General features: G+C 35.9%; 1 protein-coding gene across 8 annotated transcripts in view; it reads right to left on the bottom strand.

The window, feature by feature from the left end:
- The window catches only part of LOC108094493 (protein bunched, class 1/class 3/D/E isoforms), a 100,610-nt gene that overhangs the window by 26,387 nt on the left and 57,328 nt on the right, over positions 1 to 16,895 (bottom strand). The window contains exons 3-4 of one of the 8 annotated variants that reach the window (XR_001771551.2): positions 13,981 to 16,589; positions 12,117 to 12,268 (exon numbers count right to left, since the gene is read on the bottom strand). The exons of 2 other annotated variants lie outside the window; for them this stretch is intronic. Coding sequence is in view for 4 of the 6 variants with exons in the window: in XM_017195091.2 (XP_017050580.1) it covers positions 11,918 to 12,078 (161 nt within the window). In the remaining 2 variants the exon portion in view is untranslated. Of the gene's footprint in view, positions 1 to 1,316; positions 2,310 to 3,950; positions 4,031 to 11,917; positions 16,590 to 16,895 lie in introns of those variants that run through there. 5 more of the 8 variants (XM_017195091.2, XM_017195092.2, XM_017195089.2 and 2 more) reach the window with 5 other exon arrangements.

Below are 16,895 nucleotides of genomic sequence, written 5' to 3'. Positions count from 1 at the left end.
AAAAAATAGTATTTTATCCAACTAACGATGCGTTGGCCCGTTTTCCGATGATGTAAGGCCTTATAAGACAGGAAGCGGGCAGCAACCAGTCTTTAACATATAATTCGATTATGCGGTATGGTTTAAAGTGGATTTGGCACCAGATTTGCCAAGCAAATATTGCGGCAGTTTGACGTTTTAATGGCGAACTTTACATTAATAAATTTTAGTGTTTATTTCGGGATTAAAACTGAGTTTGTCTTCTTATATCCCTCGCAAACTAACCATAACAGATCAACTATTTATAATCTCTTATCCAACGAGTTCAAGTTTACCAATGTAATTAGAGCTAAAGGCGCCGCCGACTTATCCAACCGATAAATATTTATGTATGCCTATAAAATCAACACAACGGACCACCGATATTTATTGTCGCTATCTACAACTTAGCACCTTGAGGTAAACTGAGGTACCTTATAAAAGAGCTGAAAACCAGCTGCGTTGCCATGCACGGGATATAATATAGGATCCATAATAGATCATCATAACGTCTGGGATCGCTAATTGGTTTCCAAACCGGAGAATCACATCAGCTTTGGGTCGGAAGTACTTATTATTGCCAGCTATTTATAGCCGCCTTCTCAATTGTCGTTTGCTCACTTGTCTGAAGTTTCGTTTTTCCTTTTTACAAGTAGTTCACACAAATTTGCTTAAATTAGCTGCCACCAATTTGACAGTTTACTATAAACAGCCATTGGAGACATCTCAGATGAGTCAATAATGGGTTTGTCATTCACTGGGTGATATATAACCCTTTTTGTTTGGATAAGATGATAAGTACTGAACTTGTATACTAAAAATAGATTTCTGATCTAAAACAAACTCTCACAACAGCTTTTTAATTCGCCATCTGTACATTTCCTGTGATGAACAAAAATAGCTATCATTCATATAAACATTTCCATAAAAAGTTCCACACACCTTTTAGCTTACTTAGTAAAAGCCTCCAGGTTAAAAATAATTTTATCTTTACAGATAAAGCCGTTTGTTAACAAATATTTAAAGAGCTACTGTTTTCCCCAGCCCTCTCAAATCCATAGTCAAATAGCTTTTATCTTGGGAAGACCTCTTCATCAGTTCGTTATCAGCTTGGACAATAACCCCATACTTTTATGTTTATTTTCCCTCTGGCTATTTTTACCTTATTTGTTATGTCGCAATGTAATAAAAAGGAAATACAATTTTTTTAAGCCTATACAGTTTTTTTTAACTTCCAGACCGAAACGATATTTTCAGCTATAGTTCTAATCGGATAACAGTTCCTATCGGATACTTACTCTGGCAAAAAGTAATCGATATACTTCATAACGACTTCGCGAACGGGATCCTGTTGCTTGCCGGAAATACTTGGATACATATCGAAATCCATTTTGCTACCGATACTATTATTATTAATATTGCTGCCGGTTTCAGTTTTCATTATCGATATTACGATAGTTGAAAGCGAATTTCGTTAAGATAAGCGTTATATCTTTTAAGTTGAAAAAACTTCGTTTCAAATGCTCAGAAATGATATGTATGCAATTTCGTTTGCTTTTGCTGTTCTAAACTTTTAAAGTTGGACAAATTTGTTTGGGGAGGTCGCAGCTGCTTATTCTTATTAGATATACACACACACTCTCGGGAGAGCGGCAACAACAAATGGTTTTTGTTTGTGTTCAGTTAATTGGGTTCTCTTTTTACCAGCTTCCCTTTTAATGAGTTTCACTTGCAATTACATATGTGTTTTAGATGTTCGCTTTTGGGCCTTTTTTTTAACGTTTTAACACCAAACAAACAAAAACAACGAACTGGGAGCTCTTTTATTTGTGTGCTGAGAGAGAGGTAAATTTTGAGAGAGTCAAGGCTCTCTCTCTCCCTCTTTTGCTGAATGCGGGTTTCGTATTCAGCAACTCCTCCGCTCACAACCTCTGCTTTCTCTTGGGCTCTCCCTCAATGAGTGAAAATGTTAAAAATGCGCGCGAGACGTTTTTCGCAGTTTTTCTGTGGATTTGTATATTCAGTTAAGTGTCTGGCGAACTTTTGCAAGTTGTTTAGGCTTCTGTTGTAAACAAATTAGCCAGCCTTTGTTATTTTTCGCTTAAAATCGTTTGCCTAGTTTTTTTCACAAGAATGCAACACAGTCGCACAAACGAAAATAGGTATTTTTACACAATTAACAATACACAATCGAGCAACGGAATAAAATAAAAGCCCAAGCGACAAAAGCGAGTCGAAGTTTTAACTTCTAGGCGATTTTCGTGTTTGAACGGAATGAGCTGCGAGCATAACTAAAAATGTTGACGTCGCTGCCTCTGCTGCTGCAAGAGAGACAAGGCAGAGAGAGAGTCGAAATGAGAACTAAACGTGGCTTTGTATTTGCCCGTAAGCTTGGTAATATTTGAGCACTTGTAAAAGCACGGGTTTATTCTTTTATTATTTTGTATTTTTGGTAATATAACGGATTTTAAAACACCTAAGACTTCACCCAAAAATTCCTTGAAGAAAACATTGCATTTTAATACTTCTTTTGAAAGAATAAAGGCTGAGAGAGGGAGAGCGCCGATACATGCAGCAGCAGCAACAACAACAGTGGTTACAACAGCTTTTTGGTGGTGGCTTTTTTGAAGTTTGTTGGGAAAAAGAGAGTTGGGCGGAGAGAAGGAGTTCGAGAGAGCTGCAAATTAAAGCTGAAAGTTTTTGATGCAAAAATGCAAAGCCGCGGAGAGCAAAATAAAGCAAAGCTTGGAAGCTAAAGTGCAGCTTCAAATTAAAGGTTTTTATTGAAAATATTCTAAAATGCATTACCAAGGTAAGCACGTTATCATAAAAAGTTTGCATTCGTATATCCATCCACATCTTTAAATTCTTACTGTGATTCTGCATTATTTACTTTAGATTTTTTTGATATCGGTGGCTTAGTATAATCAAAAATATATCATCAGATCATACTAAACATTTTATTTATCGCACTAGCTACAAAAAATTTCTGCAGTAGGGGCTTCACTGTACCGATTGTCTGCGATCTTTATTACGGAACCCTTTTTCGACAGAGATTCGGCGCGATTTACCTGGCCCTTCGAAAGAAGGGCTCGTGTTGAAGGCAAACCAAAATGCATGAAAAATAAACAAACAAGCGATATAACACAGAAAAACAGGGGAAGCCGAAAAAACAGCAGCAAACGAATCTTTCCAATCAGTTAATTTATGAGAAGAGAGAGAGAGATACCTACTCCCACACTCTTTCATAAACACACACACGGGAGGAAAAAGCAACATGGCTGCTTTTTTAAAAGCTTTTTAGCTGAATTTAAGATACAGAGAGTCTTATCCGCGAGAGAGCGAAACCATACAAATGCGCTTTTGTCAGCAGAGAAAGAGAGAGCGCGTGGTGTAACGGCAAAAGAACTTTTGAAATCCAGTGAAGCGATGCAGCAGCATCAGCGTCGGAAAGAGACAACAAGAGACTCTCTATGCCACTTGACTATGACAAGTTGCCACGTTGAAGGCACAATAACCCGTGTGCTAACTGTAGATTTGTAGGCCTGCCACCCACCAATCCACCTTACAACCTACCCACCAAACTCACCACCCGCAACGACCAGAGTTTTTCCATATACTCGATTTTTTCTCACGCTGTTGCTTTATGAAATATGAAACATAAAAAGTAGGTTTCCCAATGTGTATTTTTCTGAATCAGCTGATTTTATTTGGTTTGACGGGGTGAGATTGTGGGTGGTTAAAAATTCTTTTGGGTATAACATTTGGTTTTTATGAATCTAGTGTACACACACAAAAACTATTCGGTTTTTAAAAACCGATGGAAAATAAAATCGTTTTTGTACATTTAAATAAATAACCAATTTTAGTAATTATTTTACAAAATCTGAATATTATCAAAAATTTACCAAACTTTCAGTATAATGCCGATACTCTTACCTTCAAAATCTAAAGCCTTACCCTCTTTTACATTAAATACCATACATAACATTTTTCATTTTTTCAAACTCACCTGCAAAAGAAAGAAAAATGTAATTAATAAAATGCTTAGATACAATTAAACTTATTTTAATTTTCCCCTTAGATATTTAAGCGTAGCAATTTCCGTCGTTCACGCATTTAGATATTTTTCTCTTCCGCTATTTTACTTTGTTTGCCTGCCTTTTCTTATTTACGACTTTTGCAACACCCCGAAACTAAACCATTTCGAAATCTCTTCGAAATTGCTGGAGAAAAGTTTAGTTGGTCACGCAATGAAAATTAAGTAAAGAAAGGAAAAGAAAGGGGGGGAATGTGCGTAACGATTGCGTAGAGTAAAGTTGGGCATTACATTAAATAAGGTGTTTACCTATGTAAAGAAGTTAATACAAATAAAATACTAAAAGTTTGTATCTTATCTTATGTTCTCTTTAAATATTGATGACTCCTCTTTTCCAGCTGACCTGAATTGATCCCATTTACCTTGATTTTCGTAGCCTCATTATTTGCTTTCAACAAGCTCACCGCCACCATGAAAAATCTCGAAAATATGCAAATTAATTGTGCAAATTGTTTCTTTCTGTCAGCTAAAAAGTGCAAATAAATGTCAACAAAAGCGATATTTGGTATTCATTGCTGACAGCGAAGAGCGTGTGCCAAGCCTCGTCGAAAAACCATAAAAAAATACTGCAATTGAAACCCGACGGATACACCAACGAAATACTTCAACAACTCGGTTAATGAGTGTTATTTCGGTGTGTGATTTTATTGGGTGGTAAACAGCTGGGCGAATGTTGATTTTTCGCACAAAACAACATCGTTGTGCGGATCGAGGAGCCACGCCCCAACAATTAGCGAAAGGCCCAAAAGATCTGCCAGTTGGCAACATGTTGCCAGCCGGATTAAGCCCGCTCCGCAAAAACAACAATTGTGTAACATAAAACAGTGTCTAATAACTGTGAACAGTGTGTGGCGGACGGAGAGACAAACCCACAATAAGACAGATGGATATTTCCAGGCATTGTCTTCTTGTTGTTTTTGTTGTTGCTGTTGTTGTTATGAAACCCAAGACAGCAAACGAACAACGAACGAACAACCCAAGAGACATATAACAACATTTAATCGCTTGGCCTGAGGCGCCACCGTTTTAGCCGCATATTTTGTACCCTATTCGAAAAGGGTTGTAGATTTTTATTGGTACTACGTTTAGTGTGTTTACTAAAGAAATGGATAAGCTCAATTTGAAAGTAAATTAAATTTAAATTAATACATAGTTACACATCAGCTGTAATAGATCTAAATTGTAATTAATTTTATGAAGCAATTTTTATTAAGATTTTGATATAAATAAATCATATGAAAGGCAATATCTTTACCACAGATTCAGAAGCCTGACACATTTAAAAAGTATTTGTCAAAGAAGGGTATCCAAAAGTTTCGACTACTAAATTTGTTTATGTTTTCTGCAGTCAAAATCGTGAGCTTGGCTTGGCGCTTTTTGTTACTTTCATTTTCAGAGTTTTCCAGGCAATGGCAATTTAATGGCAGGCTGCAAGTCATTAGGTGCTGCCTGCACCTCTTCTGACCCGGCTAAAACCTGCCCCTCACCTCGACCCCAGACCGTTGAAAAGCGAAAGGCGAACTCACGTCAAGTTCAACCTTTGACCTCAGCTCTCAGCGGTTTTCAGTTGTGTGGGAGGTGGTTGAAGATAAAAGCCCAACAACATCAATTCCAACACTGATTAGCCACTCCAATGTTTTCCTCTCTAATTTCCACTTGACATGTCAATCCCACATTAATTCGAATTGAGTTTCAGGCTGTGGAAATCGGTAATAAATATACAATACTTTTGACTGATATTATTTACCTGATTTTATTGAACCATACTGGTTTTTGTTCAAATTCGTAAATCTCTTTTTTAGTATTTAAATTAAATTTTTTGTTTCCCTCAACTTCCTAAGGAAAATTTCGCTGACTAAATTCCGACACGCGTTTTAATTGAATTTGTATGCAAATCTGCGCCAGCAACTGCCGCCCCCTAAATTAAAATTTAATAAAAAAGTGGCAAAAAGATGTTAAGGTTAACTTGTTGGCGGACTTTTGCCTTTCACTCACGCACCGCTGACGCAGCCAAGAGTCGTAAATTAAAAATATAAGTAAAGATGTTACTCGTTAAGAGGTACAGAAAAACGTCGGCAAAAATCAACGGGTGACAATAAAGACATTTGAATGCCTTGTTTTTCATTAAACTCAAGTTTATTGTAACATTTAAGTTGTAAAGTATACTATCTTCGTTTACCATCAATAAATTATTTACGGCTAAAGTTTTGGTTTCAGGTGGTTTGTCTTTATTTCCATTATAAAAATAAAAAGCAACAGGATCTTTCAGCAACATCTTTCTATTTAAAAGTCTGTCTTTAACCACCATATATCTTTATTATACACATCGAGAGCAAATTTCCCACTGGCCAAACTCTTTCTCTTTCATCTTCGAAAAGTGCGTGTTTGCATGGATATCCAAATATAGACACTCGACTCGAAGTATTCATAAATCTTTCAACAATTTGTTTGCTTGACGGTTGACGTCATGTGCACGTTTGTCGGCTGCGTTCACTGAGCATTGAAATGTTTGCACTTTGCGTATTTATCTTTTAATTGAGTCATAAAATCAACGAAAAGCCAAAAAGGGGCCACCGCCGCCAGTCGAAAGATGAAAAGTGGAAATATTTACAGTCAAAATACGATCGGTTTGCGGTGGGCAAATGGAAGTAAAGTGACGTCAAAAAGTGGCGAGGAAAACCCAAGAGGTCGACCATAAAGTGGCCGCTTTGAACTCTCTGAAAAAAAAAGGTAAGCAAACTTAATCAAGTTGCAAGGTTGTGGTCACACCTCCCTAAATGGATTGTTTTTCGATTTACTCGTACAACCGAGACAGCCTGGCGGCAATGGAATATAACATACTATATACTTTATATACACTACAACCATCGTGGACATCGGCGAGACATGAGCTAGTGGCAAACTTTTTAGCGTTATTAAATCCATCTAGTACTTATGGCAGGCAAACGTAATTTAACCGCAGCCAAGTAAACAAATCGCCAGGAAAGACACGTAGAGCAACCATCCCACCCCCTTTTTTCTTTTTGCTTTATAGCACTATCGCTTGACCGACTATAGACTATCATTCATGGTTCACGTGCTAATCTTGTAAGTGGCGAGGAGAATATGGAAATGGAAACGTGTTTGTGCAATCAAATCAATCTTAAGTTTCGACCCATGATAATGCCAGAGCTTAAGGCGATTATGGGTTGTGAATTATCAATCGCAAGTCGTTTCAATTCCTCGTTCTTTCTGCTGTCATTGCATTAGAGTAATAACGAATAAATGGTCTCTGTTACCTAAGATATGTACAAACCGGTTCTTTAGATACGACACCATCCACCGGGTGATAACCTTTTCCTACTTTTTATAAAAACTACGTTTGCAGTTGCTACAAATATTTTCGATAATATTTATTTTAATTATTCATTTATCTAGTATCGAATTGTGTGCCTAAATCTGTAAATCAGTAAAACTTATATTGTTCACCAGCTGGGACGCAAACCATACCCTTAGCCATCACACCACCCACCCATTTTTCAATTTTAAGAATGGCACAAATTTGTAATTCAAGAATTCTATCAATGAATTGCGTGCAAATTTGTATTGTTTGCTGCATTCTTAAGACTTGCAATAAAGAGTAAAAATTCTTGGTTGCCCTAAAATACGAGCATTTTATGGACTTTATGGTTTAAACTTTGAATCAGCAAAAAAATTTACACAATTCACAAACTTTTCGCAGCCGCAATTCATAATTTGCACCTTTATGGTCGAACGCGCTTTGTTCATGAACATAAAAAACTTTAATTTTACAACTTAAAATACTACACCTAATGGATTTTTCAAGTTTCACGAGTTTTACTCACAGCACTGCAACTTAATTCATAGTTGAGAAAATCTCTCAATTAATTTACATATATTTTGGCACACAATTTTCCCCACTTGATTTCTTACAACCACGAAGCACTTTGGCGAAAACAAAATTCCATTTCACACATACAGGTAAACAACTTTTTAGCGCTTGAACACCTGAAGAAAAATACGCAGCCAAGCGAAAACACTTTTCATGGTCAATCTGATTTGCATGTGCGTTACTGAACTTTTGTATGTACATATATGTAGTATATATAGCTAAAGGTGTAAGTTGGAGGAAAAAACTGCTAAATAATTTCTGAGTCTCCCAGTCAAAAACAAAAGTCGTACAGAATTTTAGCTCAGGTCTGCAAATAAACGCAAATTTTTAATTGTGAAGTAAAATTTTTAATTGTGAAGTAAAATAATTTTTTTTGAGTATTTTATAATAGTGTTTTTACAGTGTTTGACCTCGAAAGAGTTTGTTTTCAGCCCAGCATGTGTAATTTTTATTATGTTCTTTTGGCGTTGCCTTTGCCTTAATTAAGGAGAACACATGGCTCTATGAAAAGCCGATTCTGTGGCGCCTCTTTCACCTTGAATTGAACATTTCGAACACCCTTCTGCCGCATCCTCCCACCAACTCAAAGATTTATTCCTCCCCCGCTGTTAATGTTTATATTTTGCCAGCATTTCTCGTTGTTTATATTCCTTTCCATTTTGCCTCGCACTCTTGTTGTTCGTATTTCGTACACGTTAAGCAAAAATTTATTGAACATTATTCATTCACCTTCTGAAATGGTTTGTCGAGGAAAGTCGGTATTCACACGTTTGTAGAAGGTACGCAAGATTAATTGTTGCACACTGTTTTGCATTTCATTTCATTTATCATCATTTGACATTAAGACAATGTCAAGGTTAATGCATTATCTCTGTCTACGTATTGCTTTGTTCGATTGGTTAGTCAGGTGATTAAAATAGTATAATTTGATAATTAAAAGCTGCCATCAGTATGCAAAGGCAATCAATATGGCAGTTCAAGTTCAGAGAAAATAATATCTTTATACTTGGGTTCTATTTAACTTATGTTCTTGTATCTTGTGCTTTAAAATGAAAGGATTTAACGTTTTTAAATAGCTTTTTATGGAAGCTAAATTTTAGCCATCGACCAATAATTTTGTGCACCCCGTTAATACAAAAATACATCCGATCGATACCGCGATATAAATAAGTCGTATGATGATTTTCTGTGATAAGCTTGAAGAACCATTCGAACTGCGAAAAGCTCTTTCCACAATAAAGAACATGTGTTGCCGCTTTCACGCCGCTTTTCCACTTGAAAAACTCTTCCGCCCTCATCGCCTTTTCTACACATATCACAGTTATAAGCGCTGCTGGGCACGAAAAGGTCAAAGGTCGCGCTCGACCTTTTGAGGTGCATTTACCTTTTCAGTCGTTGACACAAAAAAAAGACACAAAACTTTACTTTTTTTTGCCGTTGTAGTTGTTATTGAAGTGGGCGTGGCACAAGCCCTTTTTCCTCTTGTTATTATTGTAGTTGAAGTTCTGAATTCGTCTGTCTGGGCCTTTTAAGATTTCTGAGCGAGTTTTGTTGATATTTTCGTGCTAATGCCGAGTTCAAGGCGGTTCATTGATAAAAAAAAAAGAACTAACAAAAGTTTCGCCTAATTACTGCCTATTGTTCAGTTGTAGGCTTGAATTAAAAAGAGTTATAAAAGGGGAAACACCCAAAAAAGGCAGAACACGAAAGGTAAAACACGAAAAGACAAATTATAATTGCGTGTGCACAAAGTTTAATGAGAAGGAGGAGCGAAGTGATTGTTTCACTGGAGCACGGGGTTAATAAAGTCTTGCCTAAAGATAGTGAACCTCACTTCGTGTTTTGTAGATTAAAAGATAAAGATAGTTCTGTGCACGAGCACTAAGTGTGCTCAAAGCTTGGCAAGAAGGTAGAAAACGGGTTACGAGTTCTTTAACAAAGAAATTAAGTCATTACAACGCCTTTACCTCCACTTTAAGCCAAACCAATAAACATTATCCAATGCAGGAGATAAGATAAGAAATATATAGATTGTTTTAACAAGCCAGTTTTAAGAGATGATGAAAAAGCCTTGAGCTCATTTGTAGCTCCCTATAATTATTATCAATACTTTCTTATAAAGACTTTTTATTAAGATAAGAGCTTTGTTCTAAGAGCAGCTAATTAACTAATGAAATTATATTGTAAGTTTTGCGTCAGTAGCGGTCAAAGGTCCTCTGCTTTAATGTAATTTTATATAAATAACTGCTCAGACAGCAAAAAAATATAAATGATGACGTCATTTTTAAATGTTTAATTCTTATCACTAATCAAAAATGAAATCTTGTAATCACTGAACTGCAATTTTGTTTCCACTTTACAACAAATCCTACCCGGAATTACAATTTTATTGTGAAGGGAAACTTGCGGTCTCGCAGGTCGCAAAAGGGAAAAAAACGATTTAATCTTAGCTCACCTCATCATGAATAAACACTATGCGGCATAAACTTATAGTGTTATTATCAACCCTAAAGACATGCCATTAACCCTTTTATTCTACCGTTATTCCTTGTCGACCATTAAGATGATGTGACATCCGGCAGGAATAAAGCCATTTGTCTCTATATACGCGGCAGTAAATAGCTAATTTAGCAATATGCAATTAGAAATGCAATGAGCGATAAACGCGATAAATGGTCAAACAAATGAACTTCTCTGCGGTGAGAACGTGAAACCAACCAAGTGGGTGGGACATGGGGACTTGGGCCATGTGCGCGCGTGGCTGTTAAAATAAACAAAAGCCACCCACAATCACATGTAGTGGAAGAATCGAATGGGGAAGAAAGCGAAGACAAAGAGGGGTGTAAGTTGTTTTATAAAAAAAAAAAAAAAAACAAAAGAGGGAGTGCAATAATTCTGTCGCTACCGCTTCCTCAGTGTTGACTTTTATTTTTAATTGATTTTTTCTGCGACTATTTAACTTTGAGCTTTACAATAAAGCTGAAAATTTGCATTTTAAGCGTTTTTGCTGCTGTTTTACTTTATTGAAGGCAGTCGCGTTCGCAGTATGGAAAATAATTATGGAAATGGTTAGGAAAATTAAATTTTAATGCAAAACAAAATGAATTCTGCAAGTTGTTGATTTTGGTTTCGAAAAATAGCAAAATGGAATGCCGAACCTGTATTTATTGTTTTACTTTATTGTGTGAAAAAGCTGGTGACGTTAATAAGAAAAAAAGGAAAAAACACGAACAATATAAATACTTATAGGATTACATTAATTATTTCAACTAATCCAAGAAGCGTACTGTTTTTTTTTTCAGAATAACTGACGTGATTATATAAGTCGATAGTTCAACTCTAAAGTGTATATAATTCTATCATTTATAATCACTTACTATAAATAACTGATTCTAGAGTTCCTTATGCATATTTATAGGGCTTGGGGTCTGGAAAAACTGTAAGCACCTTGCTTTAGGCATAAATCCCATAACACATGAGGCCTGTAAATTTCATTTGAAATTTAAATGGCTGTCGTTAGTGATTCGCTTTTTCTTGAAGGTCTTTTTAAGGTCTGTAGATTGAGTGAAAAAGTTATGGCACTAGAAATGTAAAAGTAAATGCCAAAGTGCTAACAGAAATAACACTTTCGTTATTTTTTTATTTTAATATTTGTAGTTTACAATATGACAAAAATTAAATCGTTTATTGTGCTCGTTTAAATCAATAATTTTCTATTCAAGTAGCAATATAAAAATATTCTTAAAGAATCGTCAAGTAAAAGTATCGTTCTATTTATCATAGTAAGTCAAGTTTTTTTCCTCTGCCTTTTTCCAATCGGTTTTAAGTAGGACAATAGAAAATGTAAGTGGCCCTTATCGTTTAAAGTTCTTCGATTATGGGGGCTGGTCGGTCGGAGGATAACTTACTTATCAACTTCGGTGCTGAACATTCGCACCATGTGGCGCTGCAGATACTGGGGCACAGATTGCGGGGAGGCTGGAGGCGTTTGATAGGGATTCATCATGGCCTCGTCGTCATCAAAGTAACCCGAGGAGGTGGACGAGGTGGTACGCGGATACTTCAGCATTTTCTCACAGTTTATTGCTTTTTTTGGTTTCAGCTCAACACTTATTTAGTTTTCAAATTGATGTTTGTTTGAATTTATTGGCTTTCTATCGTAAATATTTACTCTTCCACTTTGAGTTTATTTATTTGTGAACTAATAAATTAACACTTTGGACAACTTGTTTAGCTTTTGTGACCTTTTTCTTTGTTTTCTGTTGTTATGTAAAGAGACACAGGCAGAAATATTGGGTATTTAATTATTATTCAATCAGGCGAAGAAAGGAGAAACAACAGCAAACGAATTGTGTAGCCGGTCGAACGACAACTAAAAACAAAAATTGCTTTGAATTTTCGAATTTTGCATTAATTTTATTTTTCTCGCGACCCGAGAGTGAGAGAAACGTAGAGAAAAAGCCGAGAGAAACATGCACTTCAACTTGGACAACAACACAACCAACAGCTCCCAATACGTTGGCCAATTGTATTTATAATTTTATTTATATATTTTGCATACATTGTTGCTGTCGCCGTTTTTGTTATTTCTTTTTTTGTATTTTTTTTTCTGTTTTTATTTCTCTCTGATAAATTGTTAAGCGCTGTCTGGAACTTGTTGCGCGTGCCAAATGGCAAAAACTAATATGAGGGAACATCGGTGTACAACCGAGCTAATGGAGAATGCCCGAAACGGAGCAGCGAGAGAACTCCTCTCGGGCGGCAATTAATCAAGCCTTGACTAAAAATAAATATTAACCAATTAAATTTATCTATTAAGATACGCACAGCAGCCGCACGAGCACTTGACTCGACAGATACAAAGTTGAAATTGCAGACAAATTTCAGTGTTTGCTTAGCGGAGCCAGAGATACAGCAGGAATTTCTGTACAAAATGTCAAAACGTGACTGCTCTGTAATTTGAAAATACTAATGGTATTTGACTTTAAATGTGGGAAATCTACTTATGGGATCAGTTTTTGTTTTACAGGAAAAATAAATATAGAAGCAGCAACTTAGTAATTCGATGCTAAACAAAAGTTATCCAGTGTCTAGGATAAGATGTTAGTAAAGAATTTGGAATATGGATAATAAACTGAATAAATAAATAATATTCCATTGCGAAAATTTTTTAGAAATTGTTTGTTTACTCCGCTTGCACAATTTTTTATTCTTTTGATATTAAAATCCACTACTTATTTGCAGATTTTCCTAATTCACTCTGGCTCCATTCGAATGTAACAACAAATTAAGCGATCTCCCACTAAGAAAGCCGAATATATAAGGCAAACTTTTGAACCACCCAAAATATGTTCCACAGTTTGTTTTTGCGTTTTTCCCTCATTTTGTTTTCGCTTGCGGTTTATTTTTGGACGGATTCGATTTAGATAAATTGTGCGTGCGATCGCCAAGTACATAGATAGATTTGTATCTCAACTCGAGGTATATAGAGGAGGCCTAAAGCGAATGCGAAGATAAATAACAAAGAATTCACAATCAGTCAGTAACAAGGTCAGGGTACCGAGGCATCGACATCGCCATCACCATCGACATCAACAAAAAAAGCGACAGAAGCAATTAACGCACGTCATCACTCGACGCGTATCCGTAAGATACAAATAGCGACAGACGGACAGATAGAGATCTGCTACTTAAACTACAGCAAATTGTTTAAACAAATACTTTTCGGTCTGTACTTTTTGGGCTTTTCGTTTGTAACTTTTTTTTTCTTATTTCTTTTTTTTTTTGTTCGCGTTTTGCGTCTCACGCCGGCGACAAGTTTTTGTTTACTGAATTGGAACCAAAAACTGAATTTTACACAAAATCCAAAAACGACCAGCACAACACAACACACACACGAAAACCAAAAGCAGCGACGTCGACGGTGGCGGCTGCGCTTCGGCGGCAGCAATAAAATTATTTTCAAAAATACATTTTTTCTGCGTTCCTCCGCTCTTTAGCTCTTTAGTTTGGGAAGACGACGGCGGCGACAGCGCCGAATAATGGGCGAGAAACAAAATTTACACACACGAATGGAGCCGACGCTATTTTTTATTTCATTGTATTTTTCATTTTTTTGGAGCAAAGCACCGACGCCGATGAACGATAACAGGGAAAAGGTGAAAAAAATGAGGAAAAAACGAAACGCGACAAGCGAAAAACAAAGCAGATTACATTGAAGAACCTTCGTGTGGCTCTTATCATAAGAAGGCTATCTAATCGCAGTCTGATAATTAGCATTGAGTGATAGGTGGCGCGGGGAAAATAGAAAATCGGAAAAAGGTGGAAAGATTGGGGAGAGCAATAGATGTAGGTGGGTTTTTTTTTTTGGGGATTGGGGGTAAAGCTTATATAAGCTCATTTAAAAACAATCATCTTCAATTATGTTTCATTCAATTTAAATGTGAGTCAACAGAATGTTTTAAATAAGGTAATTGTAATCAATTAGTAAAAGAATCCAAAAGTTCTTAACATTTCTACAAAAAAACTTGTACACTGCACACCTAAAAATTTAATACCTTTAAAAAAATTCGCCGGCTTTCAACAAACTTTATCTTGAACGTGTCCTTATCTTCCCGTCAATAAATGGGTCTTAACAGGACTTTAATTTTGGGTTGGGTCTAGGCAAATAAAGCCAATATGTAAATGAGACTGATTATAAACGAAAGCACAAAATCAAATAAACATGATAATAGAAGAAGCTTAGAAAAAAGGAAGTTCAACTGATAGCACTTTGCATTGAAGTAACCGCCTTAACTTATGATTACCATCTATTCCAAAGATTTGACATCACTACTAAACTTTCCATCAGTAACAAAAATGCAGTTATTATCAAGATGATTTAACGCATTAAGAAATCAGCCTTTTCAATAATACTACCTCAGAATCAATATTAGCTATAAGCTGACGTCACAATAAAGCAAACAATGCGTATCAAATGACAGGAAAAGCGTGTGCACTTTGATTATAAGCCTCGCGGCCAACAAACTTTGGCAAAACAAATACGAAAATGCCACAAATCAAAGCAAATAAGGAAAGGCCTGGGCACATGTTTCTACAGCTTAACGAATGTTCTATATGATCATCTGACTGAAAACCGATTTTACGGCATATTATGAATAGAGAAAGAAATTGGATTTCAAAAGCCGCGGGGGTAAATGGCAAGGAAAACCAAGAAAATTAGAGGAAAAGATTGCGACAAGTGTCGAGTTAGCGTGAAATTTATAGCCAACGAGAGGCCGCGCCTGAGTGAAGGAAAAGTCACAGAAAAGCGAGGCGAAGAAAAATGCAAACGATTCAGTTTTGCTTTCTGATTTAAGCAAATTACAGCAGCTGGCCACCTGCGCGTATACGTAATGTGAATTTATTGGCTCATTAGAGTTGAGCAAATGTTAAAGCGGCAAAAATAGTTTGCAGCTAAGGCGAATTTATGCTTGGTATACTTCTGCGTTGCTTTCCTCCAACGCCCATCTATATATCACTATATATATATAAATATATATATGTATAGTCATAAACTAATGTACACATGCCTAATTGGCGTTTAATTGCAATTGGTTGAAAGGCATTGAAACTGGGCAGCTGTCAGTTGAACGTTCTCATCAAGGAACTCGAGTCTTATCTCTTCACTGATAATCTTTATAGTCAGGCGATAAGCCAGTTATGTTTGGTATTATTTACTCATTTTCTAAATTTAGACCATTAGTCAGAGTAGGCTGAAATCGTCTGATTTTGAAAGCCGGAAATCCTCAAAATATTTTTTGCAATAATTATAATTAAATAATTACCTATTTATCAAGATTTCTTTAGAAAGATTGCTGTTCAATCAAATAAAAACTATTCTGAATGAGTTTAAAATTCACAAAAATATAACTAATTTAACTACTCAATGCAAGACCTTTAATACTTTTTAAATTAATAACGAATGGTATTTTAGTTGTACGTAACGTAGTCGTTAACGCCTTTTTCCAATGTGGTTAACCAGATGTTGGAGTCACGTTCCCCTGACTCGGAATCTGTTTTTACAGCACTTACAGCCGCCGAGAGCAAATATTTGACTGAAATTTTATAATTAACAGTCAATATTCCGAGCGCAACTCCGTCTCAGCCTATTTGCAGTGCAGTTTTAAACTCTGTAGTTCTTATGGAACCATATTAAGTTGTGCAAGCAGCAAATTCCAAACGGAATGAATATCTAATGAGTTATTGTGGCGATAAGCCAGTAAAATTAAATGTTAGTTATCAAGATAGGTAAACAATTTGCGGATAAAGAGAAAATATTTGTAGAAATTTAATAAAAACTGTAATCTGCTTTATATGTAGTTACAACTTTTAAATTTCACCCTTCAGAATTTATTTCTTCTTACTAAAGTTTCTACACATTTTATCGATTAAATTCCATCGTTGTTTAATGACCCTTAAACCCCCTTCATCTGAATTATTAATCGGTTCACGTTCGTCTAGTTAACTATCCATTTGCTACAATTATCCCTCCCCGTTTAACTTACTGTCTTTGTGGCGAGTTGAAATTGAAACGCTTACCTGCAAAGAAATTACAAAAATAAATATCAATTAATTAACTGTGATCCAATGCCGATCAATTTAAAGTACTTATGCCTACGCCAATAATTAATTTTCAACTGATTGAAAGCGCTGACAATTCGAAAACGACGCAAAAAGTCGTCGTAGTCGACGAAAGCGACAATGCAGATAAATTTAAAATAGTGCTAGAACCGAAAAAAAAATGGTTGTTGCTTTAATTAATTGTCGTAATCAGGTATTGCAACAAATTAAATGCTTGGGTGTCTGTAAAAATACATTTCAGCAATTTTAAAGAGCTCGCTTCCT

The sequence above is a fragment of the Drosophila ficusphila genome, unplaced genomic scaffold, assembly GCF_018152265.1.
Source record: "Drosophila ficusphila isolate 14025-0441.05 unplaced genomic scaffold, ASM1815226v1 contig_607, whole genome shotgun sequence".
In the NCBI taxonomy this organism is placed as follows: Eukaryota; Metazoa; Arthropoda; class Insecta; order Diptera; family Drosophilidae; genus Drosophila; species Drosophila ficusphila.
Note: the sequence above shows the minus strand (reverse complement) of the source record. Positions and strands in the feature narration are given on the sequence as shown.